This window comes from Oncorhynchus keta, chromosome 22, assembly GCF_023373465.1.
Source record: "Oncorhynchus keta strain PuntledgeMale-10-30-2019 chromosome 22, Oket_V2, whole genome shotgun sequence".
In the NCBI taxonomy this organism is placed as follows: Eukaryota; Metazoa; Chordata; class Actinopteri; order Salmoniformes; family Salmonidae; genus Oncorhynchus; species Oncorhynchus keta.
In genome coordinates, this window is record NC_068442.1 from 35,386,476 (window position 1) to 35,412,604 (window position 26,129).

The 26,129-nt window shown below is 45.9% G+C and overlaps 1 protein-coding gene across 1 annotated transcript in view; it reads left to right on the top strand.

The window, feature by feature from the left end:
* Nucleotides 1–26,129, top strand: part of ncanb (neurocan b) — a 342,495-nt gene that overhangs the window by 56,019 nt on the left and 260,347 nt on the right. Inside the window, exons 2-4 of the mRNA XM_052475091.1 lie at nucleotides 4,945–5,024; nucleotides 22,033–22,256; nucleotides 24,995–25,163. Of these exons, the coding sequence (XP_052331051.1) occupies nucleotides 4,952–5,024; nucleotides 22,033–22,256; nucleotides 24,995–25,163 (466 nt within the window). The 5' untranslated portion in view covers nucleotides 4,945–4,951. The remainder of the gene's footprint in view (nucleotides 1–4,944; nucleotides 5,025–22,032; nucleotides 22,257–24,994; nucleotides 25,164–26,129) is intronic.

Below are 26,129 nucleotides of genomic sequence, written 5' to 3' on the forward strand. Positions count from 1 at the left end.
AGTAGTGGTTTATTTTTTGGTTACTACATGACTCCACATGTATTATTAAATAGTTTTGATGTCCTCACTATTATTCTACAATGTAGAAAATAGTCAAAATAAAGAAAAACCCTTGAATGAGTAGGTGTGTCACGATCGTACTTAGAGTCCCACATGTTTAATAAATATGCAACTCACCAAAGATAATACAGAAGGAAACTAAATGTGAAGTTCTGGGCTGCTCACAGGCAGCTACACAAAAACAAGATCCCACAAGGTGGGTGGAAAAAGGCTGCCTAAATATGATCCCCAATCAAAGACAACGATAGACGGTTGCCTCTGATTGGGAACCATACCAGGCCAACAAAGAAATAGAAAACATAGATTGCCCACCCTAGTCACACCCTGACTTTGTAGCGGTATTTATCTGAGGGTCCAGGGTTCAAGTCCCTCTTCGGGCGCCAATTCTGGAGCGGTATTTAGAGAGGGGTAAAGAAAGATTTTGTTCGAAAGGAAAATAGTAGAATAGAGAGAGTACCACTACCAGACCCACACACATCAGCAGAAGAGACTGCCTAGAGTGTAGCCTGTTTACCAGATAGCCAGTGGAGAGAAGAGAGAATACACACCATATAAAACCCACATCACAGCACAGGGGTAACCCCAACAAGAATACCTCATACAATAATACTAATACTAATAATGGCAGAGCAATTCAACAGCAACTTCATACAAGAACGAACCCAGTCATCAACAGAGGATTTGCAATCATTTGTATTATTTTCTAGTAGATGAGTGCAGAGGGTATGAATGGGGGGGGGTGTTCATCGACACAACAAAGGCCTTACAAATGTCCACAGTCTTCTCGGCCACATGTCATTAGTACACCTCACCTAAATACAGTTCACATAACAATACACAACTTGCAAGCAACCTCCCTTTTAACTAAAATGTCCATCCAAATACTTCTGGCAGGGCAATAATAATCCAGCTCAATGGGAAGTGCATTGGAAAAATAGAGAGTCTGTTGCAGGGTTTAGCACTAGAACGAGAGGGAAGAGAAAGAGAAAAAGATAAATCTTAGCTGTGGTCTTCAGGCGTGCTGTCTGACTGTCCGATGGTTTGTTGGTTTGTATGTTAAAGTTTCGCAACAATGTTGCTACTAATCCATGCGATCCATAACGGGCGCGGTCCCAAACAAAAACAACCACGATCTAGAGTGATCACACCGATGATTGAGTTAAATACTTTATAAACTACACACGCTAAAAACAAACAAAACTTCTGCAGCACAGCACACACAATCAAACTGTCACGCCACCCAAGAGCTCCTCCCCAAAGAGCTGAATGAGCTCTCTTTATTTCCTTCTTCCTTACTGCTCATGCGCTCTTAAAGTGGCAGTGCACGGTGAAGGCTCTGTGCAGATTTCGCCACAACTTTACCAAATAGAGAATTAAAAGGATCTCTAAGGTCAGGGCGTGACAAGGTGTGTCCAAACTTTTGACTGGTAGTGTATATTCCTCCCATAGAGAACAGCCTGGCTGGGCTGTTTGTGGCTGGCGTTTGTCCTAGTTTGCCTTTAAAACAGTCTGAGTGAATAGAGCGACTGTAATGGACTCTGGGTATCTGTGGTACCCTCTCCTCGGATTTCGCCCCTTGGCTGCCTAGCCGCGGCACCGGGCTGAACACCTTATCTCCAGAACTGCCACATAACATTCATTACTTATACACAGGGTCTCTCTGTCCTCACGCTAGGGGCTGACCTCTCTCACTGGGACTCAGTTCACCCTCAACCCACACTGGACCCTACTCTCTGGACTGATTTGGTCTGGTCTGGACTGGTGTTAACATTTAGTTATACTGTAGCAACAGACAGGTCAGTGTATAGTTTAGTTGATCCAGGCTAATAGTGTATATACTATACTGTACCTAGTTGCAAATTCTGCTTTTCTCTTTATGCTGTAATTGTGTGCATGTGCTCGGACAATTCTCTATGTATTGCACCTGATGGGATTGATGAAGTTGTATGGAATTTTATTGAATTGAAGGCATTTTATCCACTGGATTTTCACTGTCTGCTTTAAAACTTCTTATGGATGCAATCCCGTCAACGGGAGGATATGACAACAGCCATTGAAAGTGCAGGGCGCCAAATTCAAAACAACAGAAATCTCATAATAAAAATTCCTCAAACATACCAGTAATCTGATACCGTTTTAAAGGTAATCTTGTTGTTAATCCCACCACAGTGTCCGCTTTCAAATATGCTTTACAACGAAAGCACCACAAATGATTATGTAAGGTCACCACCAAGCCACAGAATAAACACAGCCATTTTCCAGCCAAAGATAGGAGTCACAAAAAGCACAAATAGAGATCAAATTAATCACTAACCTTTGATGATCTTCATCAGATGACACTCATAGGACTTCATGTTACACAATACATGTGTGTTTTGTTTGATAAAGTTCATATAAAAAAATCTGAGTTTACATTGGCGCGTTACGTTCTGACTTAGAATACGTGGACAACTACAAATACTTAGGTATCTGGTTAGACTGTAAACTCTCCTTCCAGACCCATATCAAACATCTCCAATCCAAAGTTAAATCTAGAATTGGCTTCCTATTTCGCAACAAAGCATCCTTCACTCATGCTGCCAAACATACCCTTGTAAAACTGACCATCCTACCAATTCTCGACTTTGGCGATGTCATTTACAAAATAGTCTCCAATACCCTACTCAACAAATTGGATACAGTCTATCACAGTGCAATCCGTTTTGTCACCAAAGCCCCATATACTACCCACCATTGCGACCTGTACGCTCTCGTTGGCTGGCCCTCGCTTCATACTCGTCGCCAAACCCACTGGCTCCATGTCATCTACAAGACCCTGCTAGGTAAAGTCCCCCCTTATCTCAGCTCGCTGGTCACCATAGCATCTCCCACCTGTAGCACACGCTCCAGCAGGTATATCTCTCTAGTCACCCCCAAAACCAATTCTTCCTGCCTCTCCTTCCAGTTCTCTGCTGCCAATGACTGGAACGAGCTACAAAAATCTCTGAAACTGGAAACACTTATCTCCCTCACTAGCTTTAAGCACCAACTGTCAGAGCAGTTCACAGATTACTGCACCTGTACATAGCCCACCTATAATTTAGCCCAAACAACTACCTCTTTCCCAACTGTATTTAATTAATTAATTAATTTTGCTCCTTTGCACCCCATTATTTTTATTTCTACTTTGCACATTCTTCCATTGCAAAACTACCATTCCAGTGTTTTACTTGCTATATTGTATTTACTTTGCCACCATGGCCTTTTTTGCCTTTACCTCCCTTCTCACCTAATTTGCTCACATTGTATATAGACTTGTTAATACTGTATTATTGACTGTATGTTTGTTTTACTCCATGTGTAACTCTGTGTCGTTGTATCTGTCAAACTGCTTTGCTTTATCTTGGCCAGGTCGCAATTGTAAATGAGAACTTGTTCTCAACTTGCCTACCTGGTTAAATAAAAGGTGAAATAAAAAAAATAAAAAATAAATAAAAAATGTGGAATGCACGTGACCAGGAAATGACTCTCTGCCAGTAAGCTGACTCATTCAGCTCTTATTCAGTCCCACAACACAGTAGAATCTTCATTCAAGTTTCTAAAGACTTCATTCATGTCCCAATGTGAATTCAATTGGTCCTGGTTTTAAAATCCACCAACCTCAGATTTCTCACTTCCTGTTTGGATTTCTTCTCAGGTTTTTGCCTGCCATATGAGTTCTGTTATACTCACAGACATCATTCAAACAGTTTTAGAAACTTCAGAGTGTTTTATATCCAATATTAATAATAATATGCATATATTAGCAACTGAGACTGGGGAGCAGGCCGTTTACTCTGGGCACCTCTGGGCACCTTTCACTCAAGCTACTCAATACTGCCCCTGCAGCCATAAGAAGTTAATGATTCTTCTAGAGAGTTTGAGATGATTAGGACCTCACTTTTATTCATTATCAAATGTGTTTGTATTGGTATTGTAAAATGAGTGAAAAAAGAAAGGAATGAAACAAAGAAAATCACTCCTTTTGTGGTAAGGAAGGCTTTTTTTCACCTTCCCAACGAAACGGAAAAGGTGAATATTCCAATTAACTAATACAAACACCAGGCTCTTTCTCACACACCAGCTGCCTCTACACTCACGAGTGAAAATGTCAAACATGCAATGTGTAACAATTACCATGGGAACAGAGGCTTCAAAGGTGTTGTATTTGCATGTTGTGTTGTGGTGCTCAGACATTTTGATGTAAACATCTCTCCCTTTGGTAGAGTAAACAGAGGAAGCTGATGGGTTACTGGCTTACTGGTCCCTGGACTTCTAAACACACAAGCACACATATTCACAAACGCTCACATAGACACATGAATGCATGCATCAACACACACACCTGATTGTCAATCAAATTGGGTTGTGGCTTACGCCCTGGGCTGTTCTAGGTACAGCTTAGTCTTTGATTGAAGGGAGATTGTAAAGTGAGCAACATTATCAGTGTCCTCTGATGTAACATGAGATAACTCCTGTTTGATTTGTCACTACAAGGGCTGTCTGTGGAGCAGGTTAGCGTTTTTACGTCATGAATGTTGTTCTGGAGGCAGCTCTGCAGAAGTGGTCACATAGCTGGCACAGCCACAAAGTCATGAAATCAGATTTTAAACCTAACCATAACCCTGACCACACTGACCTTCATTTAATTTGTATAATATAGACAATTTTGACTTTGCAGCTGGCTTATCTAAGAGGAAATCACTATAGACTATAGATAAATCAAGACACATCTTTTGTCTGAGCTCTCTCTCTCTCTCTCTCTCTCTCTCTCTCTCTCTCTCTCTCTCTCTCTCTCTCTCTCTCTCTCTCTCTCTCTCTCTCTCTCTCTCTCTCTCTCTCTCTCTCTCTCTCTCTCTCTCTCAGGTCCAGGATGCTGGGTGCAGCGGTCCCTGCCTGTGGACTGCAGGCTCTGCTGACCGCCCTCCTTCTCTCTCTGGGTTGTGGTAAGTTCTGCTCCCTAACATGGCCGTGTGTATCTTTTACCAGCATTGGACCAGTAGACACAACATTAGCACCACATTAACAACACATTATCTACCCCCCTGCTTTTCTGAAGGTGTTTGTGAGGAGGTCTTGTGATAGCTCCAGGCTCTTAGCAGAGTCTCGGCTAGTCCCCAGTGCTGTATACTAGCTGGATTACTGGTCCCTGGACTCTTATTTACAGCACTGCCCTGTGGAGAGTTGCTGTTTATGGAGGAATGGGTTGACACTGTAAACACACAAACACACATATTCACAAACGCTCACAAAGACACATGAATGCATGCATCAACACACACACCACATGTATACTACGCACACACACACACCCTTAATATCATGTTAATACCCACATGCATGTGTCAGGATGCTCGCAAATATATGGGGTGCATTCATTAGTTCACACCATAGCACAATGCTTTGCAAAGGAAAACAAGTTCATGTTAGTCCCATCCCATTTCAGCCATTTGCTTCCTTTTTGTTTCTAGTTAATGCACCCCTGGTGAGAAACTGAGGATACAGACATGGATTTCCTCAATAAGCTATCCACATACTGTACAATGAGCCCTTTGCCATAGTATGTAGGCAAATACCTAATGTATCACCATTCTTGATTCAGGCAATAATTTGGAAGATGCCTGTGTAAGGTATTTTCTACCCTCTGACTGTGTGTCAGTGCACGTTTCTCTCTCACTCTCCTTGAGAGCACTCTGGCAGGTCTGAGATCATGAGCTGTCAGGGAGTAGACTCTCCCTGCAGACAACAGCTGAACCTGGACCAGTGTTATTCAAATAGTCTTATCTGGCCAGTGCAAGGTTCTACAGTGCTGGAGTAACCATGTACACACACCCACAGCCCCTACAGGAGAGACCAAGACCAGCCAAAAAACTTGCACATGCACGCATTCACAGATATGCATCCGCACATGTGCAAACGCAAGCACGCACACACACGCACACACACACAGTACACACACACACAAACACACGCACATACACATTCAGTACACACACACAAACACACGCACATACACACACAAACACACGCACATACACATACAGTACACACATGCACACACACACACACACACACACACACACACACACACACACACACACACACACACACACACACACACACACACACACACACACACACACACACACACACACACACACACACACACACACAGAGTCTTATCCAGGGTGCAGGGTGTGGAGGGCCTCTAGCAGTCGTGTCCATGCATCCAAAGTTCTACCAGAGGGAATCCAGACCAATGCCCCCTCTGTGCCACCTGTGCCGGCTTGTCTCCGTGCTCCGTCTGCTGCCATCTGCACGCCATTGTTCTGCCTTGTGTCAAGATAAACAGCATAGCATTGTGGGACCTGTGAAAAAACCAAGGCTTGGGGGCCAGTGACTCAGCATGCTGCTCCTTTAGCACAAGAGACGTGACTGGAGCAGATTGTGTGTGTGCGTGCGTGCGTACTCGCCCACATGCATGTAACAGCAGTAGTTGTAGCAGACTGCAGTCTATGTAGGCCAAGAAGCATGCTCAGCAGTCTCACATAGCATAAACATAAAATGTCCACTGCCTCCCCCAGGTCATATAACTTACTGAAACATATGAACCTTTATATCTGTCGTGCAAATAGATGCATTCCACCCTGCTACTGTGGAAAGGATGTTTATGAATATGTTGCCCCTCCCTCTGGCCCACCCCACCCCCTTCCAAATTTCTCATTTTCGGGTGGGTGAAAATGAAAATGAGTGATGGAGGGAGACAGGCAGAGGCAGGGGGGAGTAGGCACAGCAGGGGGGCTGGCATGAAAAGCTCCTCTGGTGACTGTGTTTGTTTGACGGGCCAGAGATGAGGATGGGGAAACGGGGGGAGGCATGGGGCTCTGTGCCACACCAGATAACTGTATCATTACACCACACAGGGTGCGGGCAGTAGCCTGCGAGTGGCACTACACTGGCGTGTAGCGGGATAGGACAGGGATGTGACAGGGGTGTGACAGGGATAAGACAGGGATGTGACAGGGATGGGACAGAGATGTGACAGGGATGTGACAGGGATAAGACAGGGATAGGACAAGGATGGGACAGGGATGGGACAGAGATGTGACAGGGATGGGACAGGGTTAGGACATTACATTACATTTAAGTCATTTAGCAGACGCTCTTATCCAGAGCGACTTACAAATTGGTACATTCACCTTATGACATCCAGTGGAACAGCCACTTTACAATAGTGCAACTAAATCTTTTAAGGGGGGTGAGAAGGATTACTTTATCCTATCCTAGGTATTCCTTAAAGAGGTGGGGTTTCAGGTGTCTCCGGAAGGTGGTGATTGACTCTGCTGTCCTGGCGTGCAGGCAAGAGGTGGATGAACGCAGTGCCCTTGTTTGGGTGTAGGGCCTGATCAGAGCCTGGAGGTACTGAGGTGCCGTTCCCCTCACAGCTCCGTAGGCAAGCACCATGGTCCTGTAGCGGATGCGAGCTTCAACTGGAAGCCAGTGGAGAGAGCGGAGGAGCGGGGTGACGTGAGAGAACTTGGGAAGGTTGAACACCAGACGGGCTGCGGCGTTCTGGATGAGTTGTAGGGGTTTAATGGCACAGGCAGGGAGCCCAGCCAACAGCGAGTTGCAGTAATCCAGACGGGAGATGACAAGTGCCTGGATTAGGACCTGCGCCGCTTCCTGTGTGAGGCAGGGTCGTACTCTGCGGACAGGGATAGAACAGGGGAAAAAAAGGGATGGGACAAGGATGGGACAGGGATAGAACAGGGAAAATAAAAGGGATGGGACAGGGAAAATAAAAGGAATGGGACAGGGGTGGAACAGGGTTAGGACAGAGATAGAACAGGGATGTGACAGGGATAGGACAGGGAAGGGACAGGGATGGGACAGGGAAAGAACAGGGAAAAGAAAAGGGATGGGACAAGGATGGGACAGGGATGGGACAGGGATGGGACAGGGATAGAACAGGGAAAAGAAAAGGGATGGGACAGGGATGGGACAGGGATAGAACAGGGAAAAGAAAAGGGATGGGACAGGGATGGAACAGGGATGGGACAGGGCAAAGAAAAGGGATGGGACAGGGATGGGACAGGGAGGGAACAGGGAAAAGAAAAGGGATGGGACAGGGAAAAGAAAAGGGATGGGACAGGGAAAAGAAAAGGGATGGGACAGGGATGGGACAGGGAAAAGAAAAGGTATGGGACAGGAATGGGACAGGGATAGGACAGGGGTGTGACAGGGATAGAACAGGGAAAAGAAAAGGGATGGGACAGGGAGTGACAGGGTTGGGATAGGGGTAGGACAGGGATGTGACAGGGATGGGACAGGGTTGGACAGGGATAGGACAGGGATAGAACAGGGAAAAGAAAAGGGATGGGACAGGGATAGGACAGGGATAGGACAGGGATGGGACAGGGATAGGACAGGGATAGAACAGGGAAAAGAAAAGGGATGGGACAGGGAGTGACAGGGTTGGGATAGGGGTAGGACAGGGATGGGACAGGGTTGGACAGGGATGGGACAGGGATGGGACAGGGAAAAGAAAAGGTATGGGACAGGAATGGGACAGGGATAGGACAGGGTTGTGACAGGGATAGAACAGGGAAAAGAAAAGGGATGGGACAGGGAGTGACAGGGTTGGGATAGGGGTAGGACAGGGATGTGACAGGGATGGGACAGGGTTGGACAGGGATAGGACAGGGATAGAACAGGGAAAAGAAAAGGGATGGGACAGGGATAGGACAGGGATAGGACAGGGATGGGACAGGGATAGGACAGGGATAGAACAGGGAAAAGAAAAGGGATGGGACAGGGAGTGACAGGGTTGGGATAGGGGTAGGACAGGGATGGGACAGGGTTGGACAGGGATAGGACAGGGATGGGACAGGGTTGGGATAGGGGTCCCTGCCCTATCCCTGGATTGCCTCAATAACCTGTTTTGAGGTGGAACGACCGTACTGAAAGAGAGAGGATGTTGTTTTGAGGTGGAACGACCGTACTGAAAGAGAGAGGATGTGTGTTTTGAGGTGGAACGACCGTACTGAAAGAGAGAGGATGTGTGTTTTGAGGTGGAACGACCGTACTGAAAGAGAGAGGATGTTGTTTTGAGGTGGAACGACCGTACTGAAAGAGAGAGGATGTGTGTTTTGAGGTGGAACGACCGTACTGAAAGAGAGAGGATGTGTGTTTTGAGGTGGAACGACCGTACTGAAAGAGAGAGGATGTGTGTCTTCCCCTCACAACCCCATCTCCTGTCTCAGCTTGTGGTGTCTCTGTTGCCATGGTTATCATTAGGGCTGATTTTTGGAGGAGTTAGCATATGCAGTATAACAGCTTCAACATCCCCCCTCTTCTCTCTTTATCTCTCTATTTCTTTCTATTTTTCACTTCTCTCTCTCTTGTCTCTCTTTTTCTCACTTTGTCTCTCCTCTCCCTCCCACTGTTTTGGCTATCTATTGTTCTCTCTTTCCTCAGAAGAACATGATGTGGAAGCCTGTGTCCTGGTCAAGGCCTTGTCCCTGTATATACTTAAGGTAGATCCAGGCTTTTATTTAAAAAGAAACAGCCTTCAAATAAAACTGATTAATCGTTTTGTTAGTATATTCTAAAAGACAACTCGCAGCAGCCTCTATCACACAAAAGTTCATGGGAAGTAACAGAGAGAGAGAGAGAGAGAGAGAGAGAGAGAGAGAGAGAGAGAGAGAGAGAGAGAGGGAGAGAGAGAGACTTTTACTTTTGGTCTTGCTTTATTGAAACATTCTTAATTCATTTAAAACTCACCCCCCCACTCCTAAAATAAATAAAAAATAAATAAATAAATAAAAATACACAAAAACCCTCTCCTACAACCGTATATCCAAAACATCTTCCCCAGCAATACAGACAGCCCCCCCAACACACCATATCTCCTCAAACATCTCCACACATTTGATCATTTTATAGAACTCAAACTCAACCCTAAGGCGCGCAGAGACCATCCCATGAAACAGTAGTAAAGGGTCTGTTATCCCCCCACCTTTGACCCTGTTCCTCCTTGTTAGCCAAATAGCTAACTTTGCCTGAGCAAACAGAAAATTCAACAAAACACATTTTTCTTTCTCCTTACTCGAATACCTGTATCCCATTATAAACATCCCAACAGCAAAAACCACCCCCAACCTGTCACACAGACATTCCAACAGAGACATTAATGGCATTAACCTGGTGCACACAGAAAACACATGAATTACAGTTTCTTTCATTTGACAGAAAGGACACCCCTGCCCAATTCCCGGATCAACCCGTGCCAACCAGCTGTTAGTGGCCAGGGCTCCATGAAGAACCCTCCACTGGAGGTCCCCTGACCTCTTTGGTACTGGGGGTTTGTAGAGCGCCCTCCATCTAAAACCCACCATACTCTCCGCCCCACATACCCCCTGCCACTGATGTGCCTTCACTCCTGTTAGGCTTCTAATGGTCCTCACCTTAACGCAGAGGTTGTAGAGGGCTTTACCTCCCACCCCCTCAAACTCCCCCAGGCTCGGAGTGTTAAAATCTAACAAGTCCTCCAGACCCCCTTGCCAGTCTCCAGTCTCTGCCGTCACCTGCAGTGGCGGGAACATTGGTGGCCCCTCTCCCTTTGGCCTCTCAAACACCCCCCTTACCGGCTCAGACAGTGCCTCCTGGACCTCCTCCAGGAATCTCTCCAGCAGCCTAAGAGACGTTATTCCTGTTTGTTGCGCCAAGACCTCCGGGGTTTTCCACCCCTCCTCTCCCAGCAGTCTCAGGTCACCCAGCCTTTGTAAACCCCCTGCCATCAGTTGCCTCTGCAGGGTGGCCGACTGAACCGATCTCAAAGGGATGGCTGGGTTGTGGAAGATGGGCTCCTCCCACACCCACTGCCCAGGCTCCACACCCCCTTCTCGTGTGGGCCTTAGCAGCTGCCAGGCCCTCAGCACCGCAGAGTAAAACTCTGAGAGACCTGCTGTACTCAGCCTCTCCAGCTTCATGAGGAACAGCTGCCGGTCCAACCCTAATCCGCCAGCTCTCCTCAGCAGCGCATGCTGGTTCCCTCCAGCCAACATCAGTGTGGTACAGCAGTCTCTGCACCGCCTTTAGTCGGAAAGCAGCCATCCTGCTCTCCAGTTCCACCAGGCCCTGTCCTCCTTCGTGGACGGTCATGTACAAAACTGCTGCCTTCAGCCAGTGATGTCCCGACCAAAAAAAGTCCACCAGCTTGCGTTGCAGGTCTGCAAGCAGACCGGCGGGGGGGTTGAGGACAGCCAGTTTATGCCACAAGGAAGATGCCACCAGGTTGTTGATTATCAGCACCCTCCCTCTATATGACACTTGGGACAGGAGCCACCTCCACCTGGCCAGTCTTGACACCACTGCCTGTGTCAGCCCCTCCCAGTTCTTGCTGACCCACCTCTCCGAGCCCAGGTACACCCCCAACACTTTAAGCCCTTCACAACCCCACTGCAAACCCCCTGGAAGCAGAGGAGGAGCCCTATCCCCCCATGCCCCACATAACAGAGCTTTGCTCTTTCCCCAGTTTACCTTAGCTGATGAAGCTCCCTCATACACCTTCAGACTGGTCTCTAGTTCCTGCATATCTTGCCCATCCCTGACCATCACAGAAACATCATCTGCATATGCTGAGACTGCTATTCCTGTCACCACATCCATGCCTGTCCAGCACACTCCCCGCAGTCTCCTGCGTAGCAGTCCTAAAAAAGGCTCAATGGCTAGTGTGTACAGCTGCCCAGATAGAGGGCATCCTTGTCTAATGCCCCGTCTCACCCAGACTGGCCTACTGAGCCCCCCTCCCACCTTAACCATACATGACGCCCCAGCATACAACAGCTTCACACAGGTCACAAAACTCTTCCCAAACCCAAACACAGACATCGCATTAAACAGATACTCATGATCCACTCTATCAAAAGCCTTCTCTTGATCTAAAGAGACCAGTCCAAAGTTCACATTAGAACCTCTCGACAAGTCCAACATGTCCCTAATCAAGAACAAGTTGTCCGTGATTGAGCGTCCCGGTACACAATATGTCTGGTCCTTGTGTATTATAGAGTCCAGATGGGACTTCAGTCTGTTAGAGAGGACCTTGGCAAAAATCTTGTAGTCCGCACAGAGTAATGCCACAGGCCTCCAGTTCTTAAGTTCACACAAGTCCCCTTTTTTGGGCAGGAGAGTCAGAGCCGCCCGACGGCAGCTCATCGGCAACTCTCCTACCCCTACGCATTCTCGCAACACGCAAAAGAAATCCTGTCCAATTGTTCCCCAGAATTTTTTGTAAAATTCCACTGGAAGTCCATCAACCCCGGGTGCACGACCGGGGGACATCTGGGTTACTGCCTCTGCCAGTTCATGTGACAACAGAGGAATGTCCATTTCACCCCTCTGTGCCCGAGAGAGCTTAGGGAGTCCTGCGAACAAAACCTGAGCACACATAGGATCACACATTTCTGCCCTATACAATTCAGTATAAAACTCCACAGTCCGCTCCCGCATCTCCCCCACCACAGAGGTCACCCGCCCATCAGACAGCCGTAGACAATGCATACCCTTGGCTTCACTGCTCTGTCTTTCCAAACCAAAGAAGAAGGAGCTGGGAGCATCCATCTCCTTGAGCATGGAGAACCTAGCTCTTACAAGTGCTCCCTTTGCTTTAACCTGGAAAAAACTGCCCAGGTCCCTACGTAATTCGGCTAAGTTAGCCTGGAGGCCTACATTGCCTTGCCCCACCATCTCTACCTCCATCTCACTAATACACCGCTCTAGTTCCCCCAACACTCTCCTAGCCTCTGAGGATGAGAGAGCTGTGTACTGTTGACAGAAAAGCCGAATTTGCACTTTCCCCACATCCCACCACTGACTCAGAGACTCATACTCCTCTCTTCGCTGCCCCCATCTTTCCCAAAAAGTCTGGAAACCTGAGCAAAAAGTGGCATCTTGTAAGAGCTTTACATTGAACTTCCAATAAGATGCCTGCCGGGGCCCTGGTGAAATAGACAGCCGAGCCATGGTTATGTGGTGATCCGAAAACCCCACTGGGAGAATGGTAGCACCCAGAAGCCTATTGCTCTGATTCCTGGACATGTAAAAACGATCAAGTCGAGCTGCACTCACCCTAGCCCCAAAAACCTTCACCCACGTATACTGTCTTGTGTTTGGATGTTTAGTTCTCCAAACATCCACTAGGTCAAACTGATTAAAGATGTCCCTTAACACTCCCACTGACACTGAATGAGGCTCTTCCCCATTTCTGTCTTTTGTAAAATCCATTGTACAGTTCCAGTCACCTCCGATCACCAGCGTCTCCTCAGGCGCTACTTGTGAGAGTTCCTGTCTAAGACTCCCAATTAGAACCCCTCTTTCTCTCCCTGTGTTAGGCGCATACACATTTATAAAGACAAAACACATGTTGTTAATTTCTGCTTTAACAACAAGCAACCTACCCCTACACACCTCCTTTGAGGAGCAAATTTTTACAGCCAGACCCGGTGCAAAAGGACTGCCACCCCTGCACTAAGATTTGTCCCATGGCTCAACACACTTGCCCCTTTCCACCAGAGCCCCCAATCAACTTCATTCACCACATCACTATGCGTCTCCTGCAGAAACAACACCTGTACTTGTTTATGTTTTACATATTCACTCAACACACTCCTCTTTCCCGCATCTCTGGCGCCATTTATATTGAGCGAGCCTACCCGAAGAGTCTCCATAAGAAGTGGGAGAAAAGCCAGCAGAGAAATAGACCAATAGCAAAGCTCAAAAAGCCCCAGTGTCAGTAAGAAATTAAACATTTAAACAGTGTCTGAAGGTAAACCTTTACGCACTGTTGTGACCCACTTCCTCAACCTAAACCGTTTCTTGGGTGAGAGGACACCATGCCCCTCATTTCTCATAGCATGTTGTACTGATCTTACAAACTTTCTAGGATCTGGAAAAAAGCCTCAAGATTAACTTTTTTTCCCCTTAGTCTCATTCAGGAACCTTGTCAGTTCTCTCAACGTGTACTTAGACCCCTCTGGTTGACTGGCTGTCAGCTCCGGGCCAATTGAAGAGGAGTCTGAAAAAATACCTCCTCATCCTCTTCCTCAGACTCACTTTCCTCCTCTTCTCTATCTCCCACCCTGACCACCTGCCCTTTCTCTCTGGTTAGGGCCTCACCCACAGCAACAGGCAACATTTCCATGGTGCCTTTGTCCACACCCTTTTTCTTTTTCCTCTTGACACCCTCCTCCTCCTCCCCTAATCTCTTACACTTCCCCACTATACTCTCCTCATCCACTAGAATAACCTGACTAGACGCAGTATCATCTGCACCACCCTCCATAGCATGACTAGGGCCAGCCTCAGCTACAACACCCTCCATAGCATGACTAGGGCCAGCCTCAGCTATACCACCCTCCATAGCATGTCTAGGCCCAGCCTCAGCTACCCCACCATCTCTAGCCTGACTAGACCCAGCCTCTGCTTCTCCACCATCTCTAGCCTGACTAGACCCAGCCTCATCTACACCACCATCTCTAGACTGACTAGGCCCAGCCTCTGCTGTCTGCATCTCCTTACCCCTGCATTTTCACCTCGATTTCCCCCTTGCGCTCGTACCCTCCCCTTGTCTATGGCCTTTATGTGGGCACGCAAAGCTCTTGTGCCCCAAATCCCCACATTCAAAACACCGTAGACTATCTGTGCTGGCAAAACCTGCATAGAGCCCTTCCCCATGCCTCACTTTAAAATGCACATTTAGCTGTTGCTCATTATTGTTCAGAAACATAAACACTTGCCTCCTGAATGAAACAACGTGCTTAACGGCATCTGCCTGAAAACCTGCTGACAGTACACGGAAACCGCTAGCAAACTTACCAAAACGACTCAGCTCTTTCCTAATTTGATCATCCGTAATAAACGGAGGCAAATTTGCCACTACAACTCTTGTTGAAGGGGTAGAGAGAGGTGAAATTGACACCAACACATCCCTTACAAATATTCCGCTAGCAATTAGCCTACCGACCAAATTAGCCCTTTTCATGAACACAACCACAGCCTTGTTCATTCTAGAAGCAGAATGTATAAACTCAGCTCCTACCTGTTCACCGACCGCGAGCAGAACCTCCTCCACCTTAACTCCGTTCTCAGGAACACACCTGAAACCATGCTGTATCGACAGCGTCTCCTGCGCACTAGGCTGAGAAGCCATTGCGCACACTATACCTTGCAACCCCCCGGAACGTTACTCTGTCCTCTTCCACCCTAACTTTGAAAAAAAAAACTTTGGATACCGCTAAAAACAAATACTGCATTAACCCTCCACCATAGAAAATAACATGTAAAGAGAAGAATCAAGAAAGTTAGTTAGGATAGAGCTTTCCACACCAAACACTCAAACTCCAAAAACACCCAGCATGCACAGAGAGAGAGAGAGAGAGAGAGAGAGAGAGAGAGAGAGAGAGAGAGAGAGCTCGGTAGAGAGAGCTCAGGAGAGAGAGAGAGAGAGAGAGAGAGAGAGAGAGAGAGAGAGAGAGAGAGAGAGAGAGAGAGAGCTCAGACAAAAGATGTGTCTTGATTTATGACAAAACAAACACCTGACATGTCGCTAGTCAAAGCCAATGACAGGAGAGGACACGATTGATCATCTCAGAGCCGGGCGGATGGGCTAATAGAAAACAATGGGGCCTTTATCATTGAAAAGCCCATTGCAGGTAAGACTGGGTGGAGGGGGAGAGAAAAATAGATGTTGGTCATTGTGTTCTTACGACTGTGGAAGAACACATTAACAGCCTCTCTCTGTCTTCTGCTCGTTGCTGCTCGAGGCAGATAAAGACTTCTACCTGTAGTTAATAATTTCCCACTGCTTAAAATGAGATGACAAAGTTGTCAATTGTATAGATCAGAAAGTCATCTTCTGTGATTAGCAGAAGCAGTGAAAGACACTTTTGGCATTACTGTCTCTCTCTCCCTGTCTGCTTTGGGTTCCCGTTCATTCTTGCTCTCTCTATACTCAATCCATCTTTACCTCTCCCCCCCCTCTTCCCTTGCTCCTCTCCTCTGCAGGTTAGGCAGTCTGATTGGGCCTCATTCAGAGGAAAAAGACAGATGAAAAATAGGCGGATTTCCAAACAAAGGGCAGTCTCATGGGGGTTGTGCATGTAATAACATTTCCATCTAAATGCAGATTTGATATCTACTGCAATGGGGCCATGTCGGTTAGATTCATTATTTAACCATGTGGGAACAGAGATGTTTTTTATCCTGGGCCTCTGCTTTAAACAGTCATTTGCATTTTTAAGAAGGTATGTGCAATTGATTTCTTTTGATTTCGTGTCGCAAATTGTTGAGGTCGAGGTAGAAAAGAAAATACAATCTGGTAAAGGGAAGAGGAGAGACAAATAAACACATTTGTACAAACAAAGTTGACAGAAGGAGATTTAGGAGAGGGAAAATATTGTGAATATTGCTTTCAACTTGGCTTAATTCACTGCTAATTTGTTTAGGTGCGGTGGGAACACGCCTAACACAATGGTAATGTGTGGATAACCAAACTGGCTTTTGGCCAAGGGGAAAGTGGAAAGGGATTTGGCAAATTCTGACATGCCTCCTGATTATACAGTTGAAGCATTATCAGTGCTTCTCAATTTAAGCATACATTTGGCTATATTAAATTTTACCCAGCTCCAGGCAAAGTGGCCCAGAAATTGAAGCGAGATAGTCCTTGGGGACTGCGTGTGTGTGTGTGATTGTGTGTGTGTGTGTGTGTTTGTCTGTGTGATTGTGTGTGTGTGTCTTTGCGTGGTAAACCTTGGGAGGTAGAGGAAAGGAAGGGGAAGAGTGTGATGTCTAACAGCCTCCCCTGAACAACTGTGTGTGTGTGTGTGTTTGTCTGTGTGATTGTGTGTGTGTGTGTGTGTGTGTGTGTGTGTGTGTGTGTGTGTGTGTGTGTGTGTGTGTGTGTGTGTGTGTGTGTGTGTGTGTGTGTGTGTGTGTGTGTGTGTGTGTGTGTGTGTGTGCGTGCGTGCGTGCGTGCGTGCGTGCGTGCGTGCGTGCGTGTGTGTCATCAGGCCTGCTGACTCACTCCACTGAGCCTAAGAGAACCAGCGTTCTCCCGTCTCTGACTCTTATGCTGCCAGAGTAGAGACACTTTATGTAGGGAGAAAAATGTGTGCGTGCGCATACATACTGTACGTGTGATTTTCAATCACATTAAACCATTTCCCTTCTATAAATCACACCGTTGCTTCTCCCTTCCTCCCTTTGCCATCCTCACCATCCTGTTCTGAGCAGAGTGCCAGCATCAAATGGTCCTCTTCATCTTTTTACTGCGTTTCTCCCCTCTGAGGAAAGAGGAAATTAGTCTGCGGCTATCATGTGAACCAAGTTCAGAAGTGACAACATTTCCCCTGAAAAAGGGAAACACATTACCTTCTGTACTCAAAGGACGGTCTCAGATGTAACACAGGGAAACTGTACCTGTACCGGAACATTCTGTCTCGGGAAAAGAGGATGCCCCTAATGACACTACTGATGAGGTCAATTGCCTTCAGTGACGCAGAAATGTCCGGAAATTCCTTGTAACCTTGTTGACTTCGTAACATACCGGTAATCAAATCTGTCTCATAATAGATATGGTTTAAAGCCACTTCTGCAGCACACAGCCACACAAAGGTGGGCAGTATAAAAGTTGTACTTCACAATAAGTTCTGTTTACATTTTGAGCATGTGTTGATATTTCCTAGCCCCATTACATGCCACTCTTTGAAAAGAGGCGGACATGTTTTCTTCACAGGTCACAGCTCTTTAGGCAGGTGGAGCATCACTTGAGTGTGCTGAGAGAAAAAGGCCTTTTTAAAACATGAATCACCTTTCATGCCGTCGAATGCAGCGCCAGCGACATGGTTTCGAATAGATCAGCTAGGTGAGGAAGTCAAACAGCACCATGTGCATCTCGAGGTGTTGAGCATGTCACACACAGACAGATGGAGAGGAGCCCTGTGTGTGTTGATGTTTAGCTCTTCGCCAACTGGCCCTCAGCCTCTTAGAAAGCCAGGGGTACAGCATGTAAACCAGCACTGACAGCTATTCACATGTCTCGTCTGCTATTTGTGCGCTCTGGCACATTAAACTATCAGGCAGGAAATTAAATATTGCCACAAATGCATGTGTGTGTGTATATGTGTGTGTGTATATGTGTGTGTGTATATGTGTGTGTGTGTAGTAATACACACAGCATTTTCATCCACTCCGGATCGGGTATAATTCAATGGGAATTGAAAATGAGGCAAGGCAAAATTGAATTGCAGTCACAAAGACTGAATGAAATGAAATTGCTAGCTGAAGCCGAGCGAAAACATCAATCCTGGTTTCAAAAAGGAAAACAAAAGAAAAATTGATTGTGTCAGAAGAATAAATAGATGAACAGAGGCAAAAATAAAAAGCTTCAGTGGCCGTCTGTGGCTGTGGATATGGTGACTGGCTGGTGGTCGAATGAAGAATGAGAAAGGAAAGAGAAGGATAGGGAGAGAGAAAAGCCCAATGGCATGTCTGTGATGATCTTGGGATGCATTGCTCTTCCAATCAGCTAGTTAATTACAGTGGAGATAGCCAGGAGAGAAACTCCACCAGTGGCGACGCCACAACCCACTCTGCCGCACTTTACATCACATCTAAGCGAGTCGAAACAATGCAGGTGCTGAGGAAACTGATACTAATGAAAATAAATTAATCCCCTCATTTCCTCTACTACCTACCATTAGCCGCTGCCTTCAGTTCTCTCTCTCTCTCCTTTTCCATTTTCTCTCCTTCCTTCCTTCTCTCATTCATAACAGTACGTCACCAGCAGTCTATCTTTCCCCCCTGCTACCGGGGCAAATGAGAGAGAAATGAGAGGGGTCAGTATATTTCTTCCCTTGTTCCGCTTAAACTATACAGCATATCTGACAGATCTCAATGTTCTTATTAATTCATGCTTTTCTAAGAGATGTCCCACAGCGAGTGAGTTACTGATTGAACGTGTGTATAATAAGGAGGCTTTTCAGGGGGATAGTGTGTGTGCCAGCCTGTATTCCTTGGTGGCCTTTCCAGGCGCTGGCAGCTGATTCTGTCGATGCCTTCATCCCAACACTCTCCCACATAACCTAATGTGTTTGGGATAGGAATGCTCTCAGGAGGAGCAGGGAGGAGGAGTGGAGGGATGAAGGGATGGATTGAAGAGGAGTGGAGTGGAGGGAGGGAGAGGGGGAGGGAGGGAGGAGTGGAGGGATAAAGGGATGGATGGAAGAGGAGTGGAGTGGAGGGAGGGAGGGAGGGGTGAAGGGATGAAGGGATGGATGAGGATTGGAGGGAGGGAGGGAGGGAGGGAGGGGGAGGGAGGGAGGGAGGGAGGGAGGGAGGGGAGGGAGGGAGGGAGGGAGGGAGGGAGGGAGGGAGGGAGGGAGGGAGGTGAATAGAAAAGAGACAGTTGGGTTTTATAGCTTCCAATATAAACCTAATTTATAATATAAGGTGAACTGTATGAACGGATAGAGATACAGTCCATAGACGTGACTGTAGAGTGTGTGTGGAATGTTTATGACAACCCTCATTTGTTATGATGAAAACGGTCCAAAAATCAATCATGGAGACGGGCTTTCAGGTTTGAACAGATGAAACTGTTCACTTCATACAAAGTTTAATTGATGGCTTTTAAAAAAGGTTTTATCTCCCCATCTGTACTGTAGCGTTCGCTCTGTATGTGTGGGGGGAATTGTCTGATACAGTGCCTACGGAAAATATTCAGACCCCTTGACTTTTTGCACATTTTGTTACATTACAGCCTTATTCTAAAATGTATTAAGTAGTTTTGTCCCTCATCAATCTACACACAATACCTCATAATGACAAAGCAAAAACAGTTAAAAAAAATAAAAATGCTAATTTATCAACATTTAAAAAACTTTGCGTAAGTATTCAGACCCTTTACTCAGTACTTTGTTGAAGAACCTTTGGCAGTGATTACAGCATCAAGTTTTCTTGGGTATGATGCTACAAGCTTGGAATACCTGTATTTATTGTATTTTATATACTGTATTTTGTACCTGTATCCCATCAGTAGAGGATGCCTGGTTATTTTTTTAATGCCTTCCTCACCAACTGAAATAAGCATGCCCCATTCAAAAAATGTAGACCCAGGAACATATATATAGCCCTTGGTTCTCTCCAGACCTGACTGCCTTTAACCAACACAAAAACATCCTATGGCGTTCTGCATTAGCATCGAACAGCCCCCGTGATATGCAACTTTTCAGGGAAGCTAGAAACCAATATACACAGGAAGTTAGAAAAGCCAAGGCTAGCTTTTTCAAGCAGAAATTAGCTTCCTGCAACACAAACTCAAAAAAGTTCTGGGACACTGTAAAGTCCATGGAAAATAAGAACACCTCCTCCCAGCTGCCCACTGCACTGAAGATAGGAAACACTGTCACCACCGATAAATCCACTATAATTGAGAATTTCAATAAGCATTTTTCTACGGCTGGCCATGCTTTCCACCTGGCTACCTTTACCCCGGTCAACAGCACTGCATCCCCCACAGCAACTCGCCCAAGCCTTCCCCATTTCTCCTTCTCCCAAATCCAGTCAGCTGATGTTCTGAAAGAACTGCAAAAATATGGACCCCTACAAATATATATAAAAATAATATGGACCCCTATCTGGACCCTTTATTTCTAAAATGATCTGCCGAAATTGTTGCCACTCCTATAAGTAGCCCGTTCAACCTTTCTTTCGTGTCGTCTGAGATTCCCAAAGATTGGAAAGCAGCTGGGGTCATCCCCCTCTTCAAAGGAGGGGACACTCTTGACCCAAACGGCTACAGACCTATATCTATCCTACCCTGCCTTTCTAAGGTCTTCGAAAGCCAAGTCAACAAACAGATTACCAACCATTTCGAATCCCACCATACCTTCTCCGCTATGCAATTTGGTTTCAGAGCTGGTCATGGGTGCACCTCAGCCACACTCAAGGTCCTAAACGATATCTTAACCGCCATCAATAAGAAACAATACTGTCTAGCCGTATTCATTGACCTGGCCAGGCTTTCGACTCTGTTAATCACCACAAACAAGCAAGATTTCTGGCTCTCACAGACCTGTAACTTCTTCTTTAAGAGGCTCCTCTAGGAGCCTCTTAAAAATGTATAAAAACCTGTTTTCGTTTTGTCATTTTGGGGTATTGTGTGTAGATTGTTGCAGATTTTGTATTTATTTAATCCATGTAACAAAGTGTTGAAAAAGTCAAGGGGTCTGAATTCTTTCCCGAAGGCACAGTAAATCAATGACCAATAGTCAATCAGAAAGAATGGGACCATCCTCTTGTTTCAACACTTAAGAATAGAGGGACTTGTTGAACAAGCAACAGGATGAAACCATGACATCTCACAATAGATTCATAGGAATCAATCCCCACCCCTCTCAATGCCAAAGAGCATGCAACAGTATTGTATATCAGTGATCCCCTTCCAGCCCAGTACTAACACACACCTGATTCAGCTGATCTAGATCTTGATAACACGTTGATGAAAAGCTACTGTATTATGCTGGAATACTCCTAGCCTCCATTTCCACTCTTTCACTTTACAGAAACAATTGTCATACTTCGGTAGACCTATATTCTGACTGTGAATCTGTCCTTCTCATCTCCTCTCCTCATCATCTTCCTCTCCTATCCCTCTCCCACTCCTCTCCTCTTCTCTCCTTTTCTCTACTCATCCTTTCCTCTGCTCTTCCTCTCCATTCCTCTACTCATCCTATCCTCTCCTCTTCTCCCACTCCTTTCCTCTACTCTTCCTCTCCTTTCCTCTAATCATCCTCTCCCTCTCCTCTCCATCTCCTCTTTCTCTCTTCCTCTCCTCTCTTCTCCCTTTCCTCTTCCTCTCTCCCTCTATATCCTCCCTTTCTCCTCCTCTCTCTTCAGGCCTTGTGTGGTCAGACCCAGTGGTGAACATGAGGAAGGTGACACACCAGATGGTGAGGGAGCAGCTGGCCAACAGCGTCCTGCTGCCCTGTGTCTTCACCCTGCGCCCCACCCCTACCCACGAGCCCCCCCGCATCAAGTGGACCAAGGTGTGGGGCCAGAGGGGTGCCGATGGTCGGCAGAGGGAACAGTCTGTCCTGGTCGCCAAGGACAACGTGGTCAAGGTAAAGATTGAGGAAGTGGAAAGAAATACAAAATGTCACATTGTTTTGATTTATATTTCGAAATGGAATTCAGTGGTTTTATAAGCGCTGTGACAGTCATGGAATGTTGGGTGGCTGTTATTTGTCAGCAACCTAAGCAAGGCAACCTAAGCATGTTTGCTACATCACCTTGCTGAAACAATGAGCAACAAGTTTCAGCACGTTGTAAACGGACTCAACCGTAAGTGTCATCTTTTTGAATATTCGCCCGTCCTGTCTTCAGTCAGCTGTTCGTCCATTCAAAAACTGGCTAGTTTTGCCTCCTCTCGTTTTTAAATGTTTTTTAAATTGAACCTTTATTTACCAGGTAGGCCAGTTGAGAACAAGTTCTCATTTACAACTGCGACCTGGCCAAGATAAAGCAAAGCAGTGCAACAAAAAACAAAGTTACACAGAGTTACACATGGGATAAACAAAAGTACAGTCAATAACACAATAGAAAAATGTATATACAGTGTGTGCAAATAGAGTAAGGAGGTAAGGTAATAAATAGGCCAAAGTTGTGAAGTAATTACAATTTAGCAAATTAACATGAGTGATAGATGTGCAGATGATGATGTGCTAGTAGAAATACTGGTGTGCAAAAGAGCAAAAAAAGTTAATGTATTTTATTTATTTAATTTCACCTTTATTTAACCAGGTAGGCTAGTTGAGAACACGTTCTCATTTCCAACTGCGACCTGGCCAAGATAAAGCATAGCAGTGTGAACAGACAACAACACAGAGTTACACATGGAGTAAACAGTAAACAATAACACAGTAGAATTTTTTTTTTAAAGAGTCTATATACATTGTGTGCAAAAGGCATGAGGAGGTAGGCGAATAATTTGCAGATTAACACTGGAGTGATAAATGATCAGATGGTCATGTGCAGGTAGAGATACTGGTGTGCAAAAGAGCAGAAAAGTAAATAAATAAAAACAATATGGGGATGAGGTAGGTAGTTGAATGGGCTATTTACAGATGGGCGGTGTACAGGTGCAGCGATCGGTGAGCTGCTCAGATAGCTGATTCTTAAAGTTAGTAAGGAAGATATAAGTCTCCAACTTCAGCGATTTTTTGCAATTCATTCCAGTCATTGGCAGCAGAGAACTTGGAAGGAAAGGCAGCCAAATGAGGTGTTGGCTTTGGGGATGACCAGTGAGATATACCTGCTGGAGCGGGTGCTATGGGTGGGTGTTGTTATGGCGACCAGTGAGCTGAGATAATGCGGAGCTTTACCTAGCAAAGACTTATAGATGACCTGGAGCCAGTGGGTCTGGCAACGAATATGTAGCGAGGGCCAGCCGCCAAGAGCATACAGGTCGCAGTGGTGGATGGTATATGGGGCTTTGGTGACTAAACGGATGGCACTGTGATACACTGCATCCAGTTAGCTGAGTAGAGTGTTAGATGCTATTTAGTAAATGACATCGCCAAAGTCGAGGATCAGTAGGATAGTCAGTTTTAAGAGGGTATGTTTGGCAGCTTGAGTGAAGAAGGTTTTGTTGCAAAATAGGAAGCCGATTAAGAGATTTAATTTTGGATTGGAGATGCTTTATATGAGTCTGGAAGGAGAGTTCACAGTCTAGCCAGACACCTAGGTATTTGTAATTGTACACATATTGTAAGTCAGAACCATCCAGAGTAGTGATGCTAGTCGGGCGGGTGGGTGCGGGCAGCAATCAGTTGAAGAGCAGGCATTTAGTTTTACTAGCATTTAAGAGCAGTTGGAGGCCACGGAAGGAGTGTTGTAAGGCGTTGAAGCTCATTTGGAGGTTTGTTAAGACAGTTTCCAAAGGGCCAGATGTATACGTAGAGGTGGATCAGAGAATCACCAGCAGCAAGAGTGACATCATTGATATATACAGAGAAAAGGGTCGGCCCAAGAATTGAACCCTGTGGTACCCGCATAGAGACTGCCAGAGGTTCGGACAACAGGCCCTCCGATTTGACACACTGAACAGTCATTTGAGAAACCAAGGCTGTTCAGTCTGCCGATAAGAATACGGTGATTGACAGAGTCGAAAGCCTTGGCTAGGTCGATGAAGACGGCTGCATGGTACTGTCTTTTATCGGTGGCGGTTATGATAACATTTAGGACATTGAGCGCGGCAGTGGTGCACCCGTGACCAGCTCGGAAACCGGATTGCTCAGCAGAGAAGGCACAGTGGGATTCGAAATGGTCAATGATCTGTTTGTTAACTTGCCTTTCGAAGACTTTGGAAAGGCAGGATAGGATGGGTATAGGTCTGAACAGTTTGGGTCTGGAGCATCTCTCCTTATATCAGCTGTGAGATTTAACCAGGCTTACTTTTACTTGGATGCTTTTGGGTAAGGTATGTCCAATGTTTTTTATTTGTTTAATTTTTTTTACAGTTTATGAAGGTTATTTTTTATTTTCATGATTGCTTTCATCCAGAATCGTCAGTTACACAATTATACAAAGTCAATGCCAGCCCTAATTTTATATGAAGAGTGTGTTGGCCATCCATCCAATACGTATATTCAACTTAACTTGTAACTATACTTACTGCACAATCCTTTCTTCTTTCTATAAAAATGAAAAATACACTCACTGTTTTTCTGCTGCCAACTGTAATAATTGGACCAGCAACCATTGAGTGGAATGTCCTTTTTCTTTTTCATTGCTGTCTCATTTGTCTTTCCTAACTTTGTTTTAATTGTGTTCATAACTGTACTGTCTTTCCGTGGTTTAGGTGAAGAAGGCGTTCCAGGGGCGTGTCACCCTGCCCGGTTACCAGGACAACCGTTTCAACGCCAGCATGGCACTCAGCGCCCTGCGCTCCAGTGACTCGGGCATGTTCCGCTGTGAGGTGGTGGTGGGCATCAACGATGAACAGGACACCGTTCCCCTGGAGGTCACAGGTAGTTCTGACCCCTGTTACACCTATTACACACAGGTTCTGTTCATTAGGCACCAAATGGAAGAAAACATATGCAACCAGGGAGGGACTACCTGGACTTGTCAAATAAGAAATGGCAATTTTCCTTTTCCGTAGCAAAACGCTTTAAAGTGTTTGTGGTATAATGAACACAACCCTGACTGTACCTATACCTAGCATTGCTAATAGAGTCATTATATAAGCCAGTGGGTTTGTTATCTTTGTGGAAATGTCTGGTCTGGGGAACGGGACAACGTATGCCAACTGGACCGAGTAACAGATCGTTGACCCAGCCGCTCATGAAAGCAAATAAGCATAATGAGAAAATAAAGTGTGCTATTCAGATAGTGTTACTTTGAGGGCTCTGAGCTGTAGTTTATGTTGAATCCACCCACTGCTGCAGTGTAACGGCCTGGGGATATTATGCCATATCAGCTAATAGTATCAAAGTAATTACCAAATGAAAGTCTCTGAGCTGAGAAACATCATCAGATTTTTCCAGGTCACTTGCTGTTTTTAATAATCGCCTATTAGAGTAATGAGTAGAGGGAAGTGGCGCTCTGCTCTCAGCATTAGCTTTACAGTGCTGCTCTAGCTCACCTAGGTCTACACAATGTTGCCAGCGTGAGCTGAGCATCATGTCCGCATTAAGCCCAGTAGCCTCATTCACTCACCCACATACTGTACCCCGAATCCATGGGCTCCCAGTGAAAATAGCACAGATATTATTACCTGAGGGTTTGAGGGTTTGTGGGTTTGTGCCCATGAGCTTGTGGATCTGTGTGCATGCGTGCATGCCTGTGTGTGACAGTGGCTTTCTCACGGTGATTATGACATCAAGGGCTTTGTTTTTTTTCCACCCACAGCTCCTCTCTTTCTCTCTTCTCTTTCCATGAGTGAACTTTATTGGTCCCATGGAGACCCCTGACTCGGTGCTCAAGGGACCCTG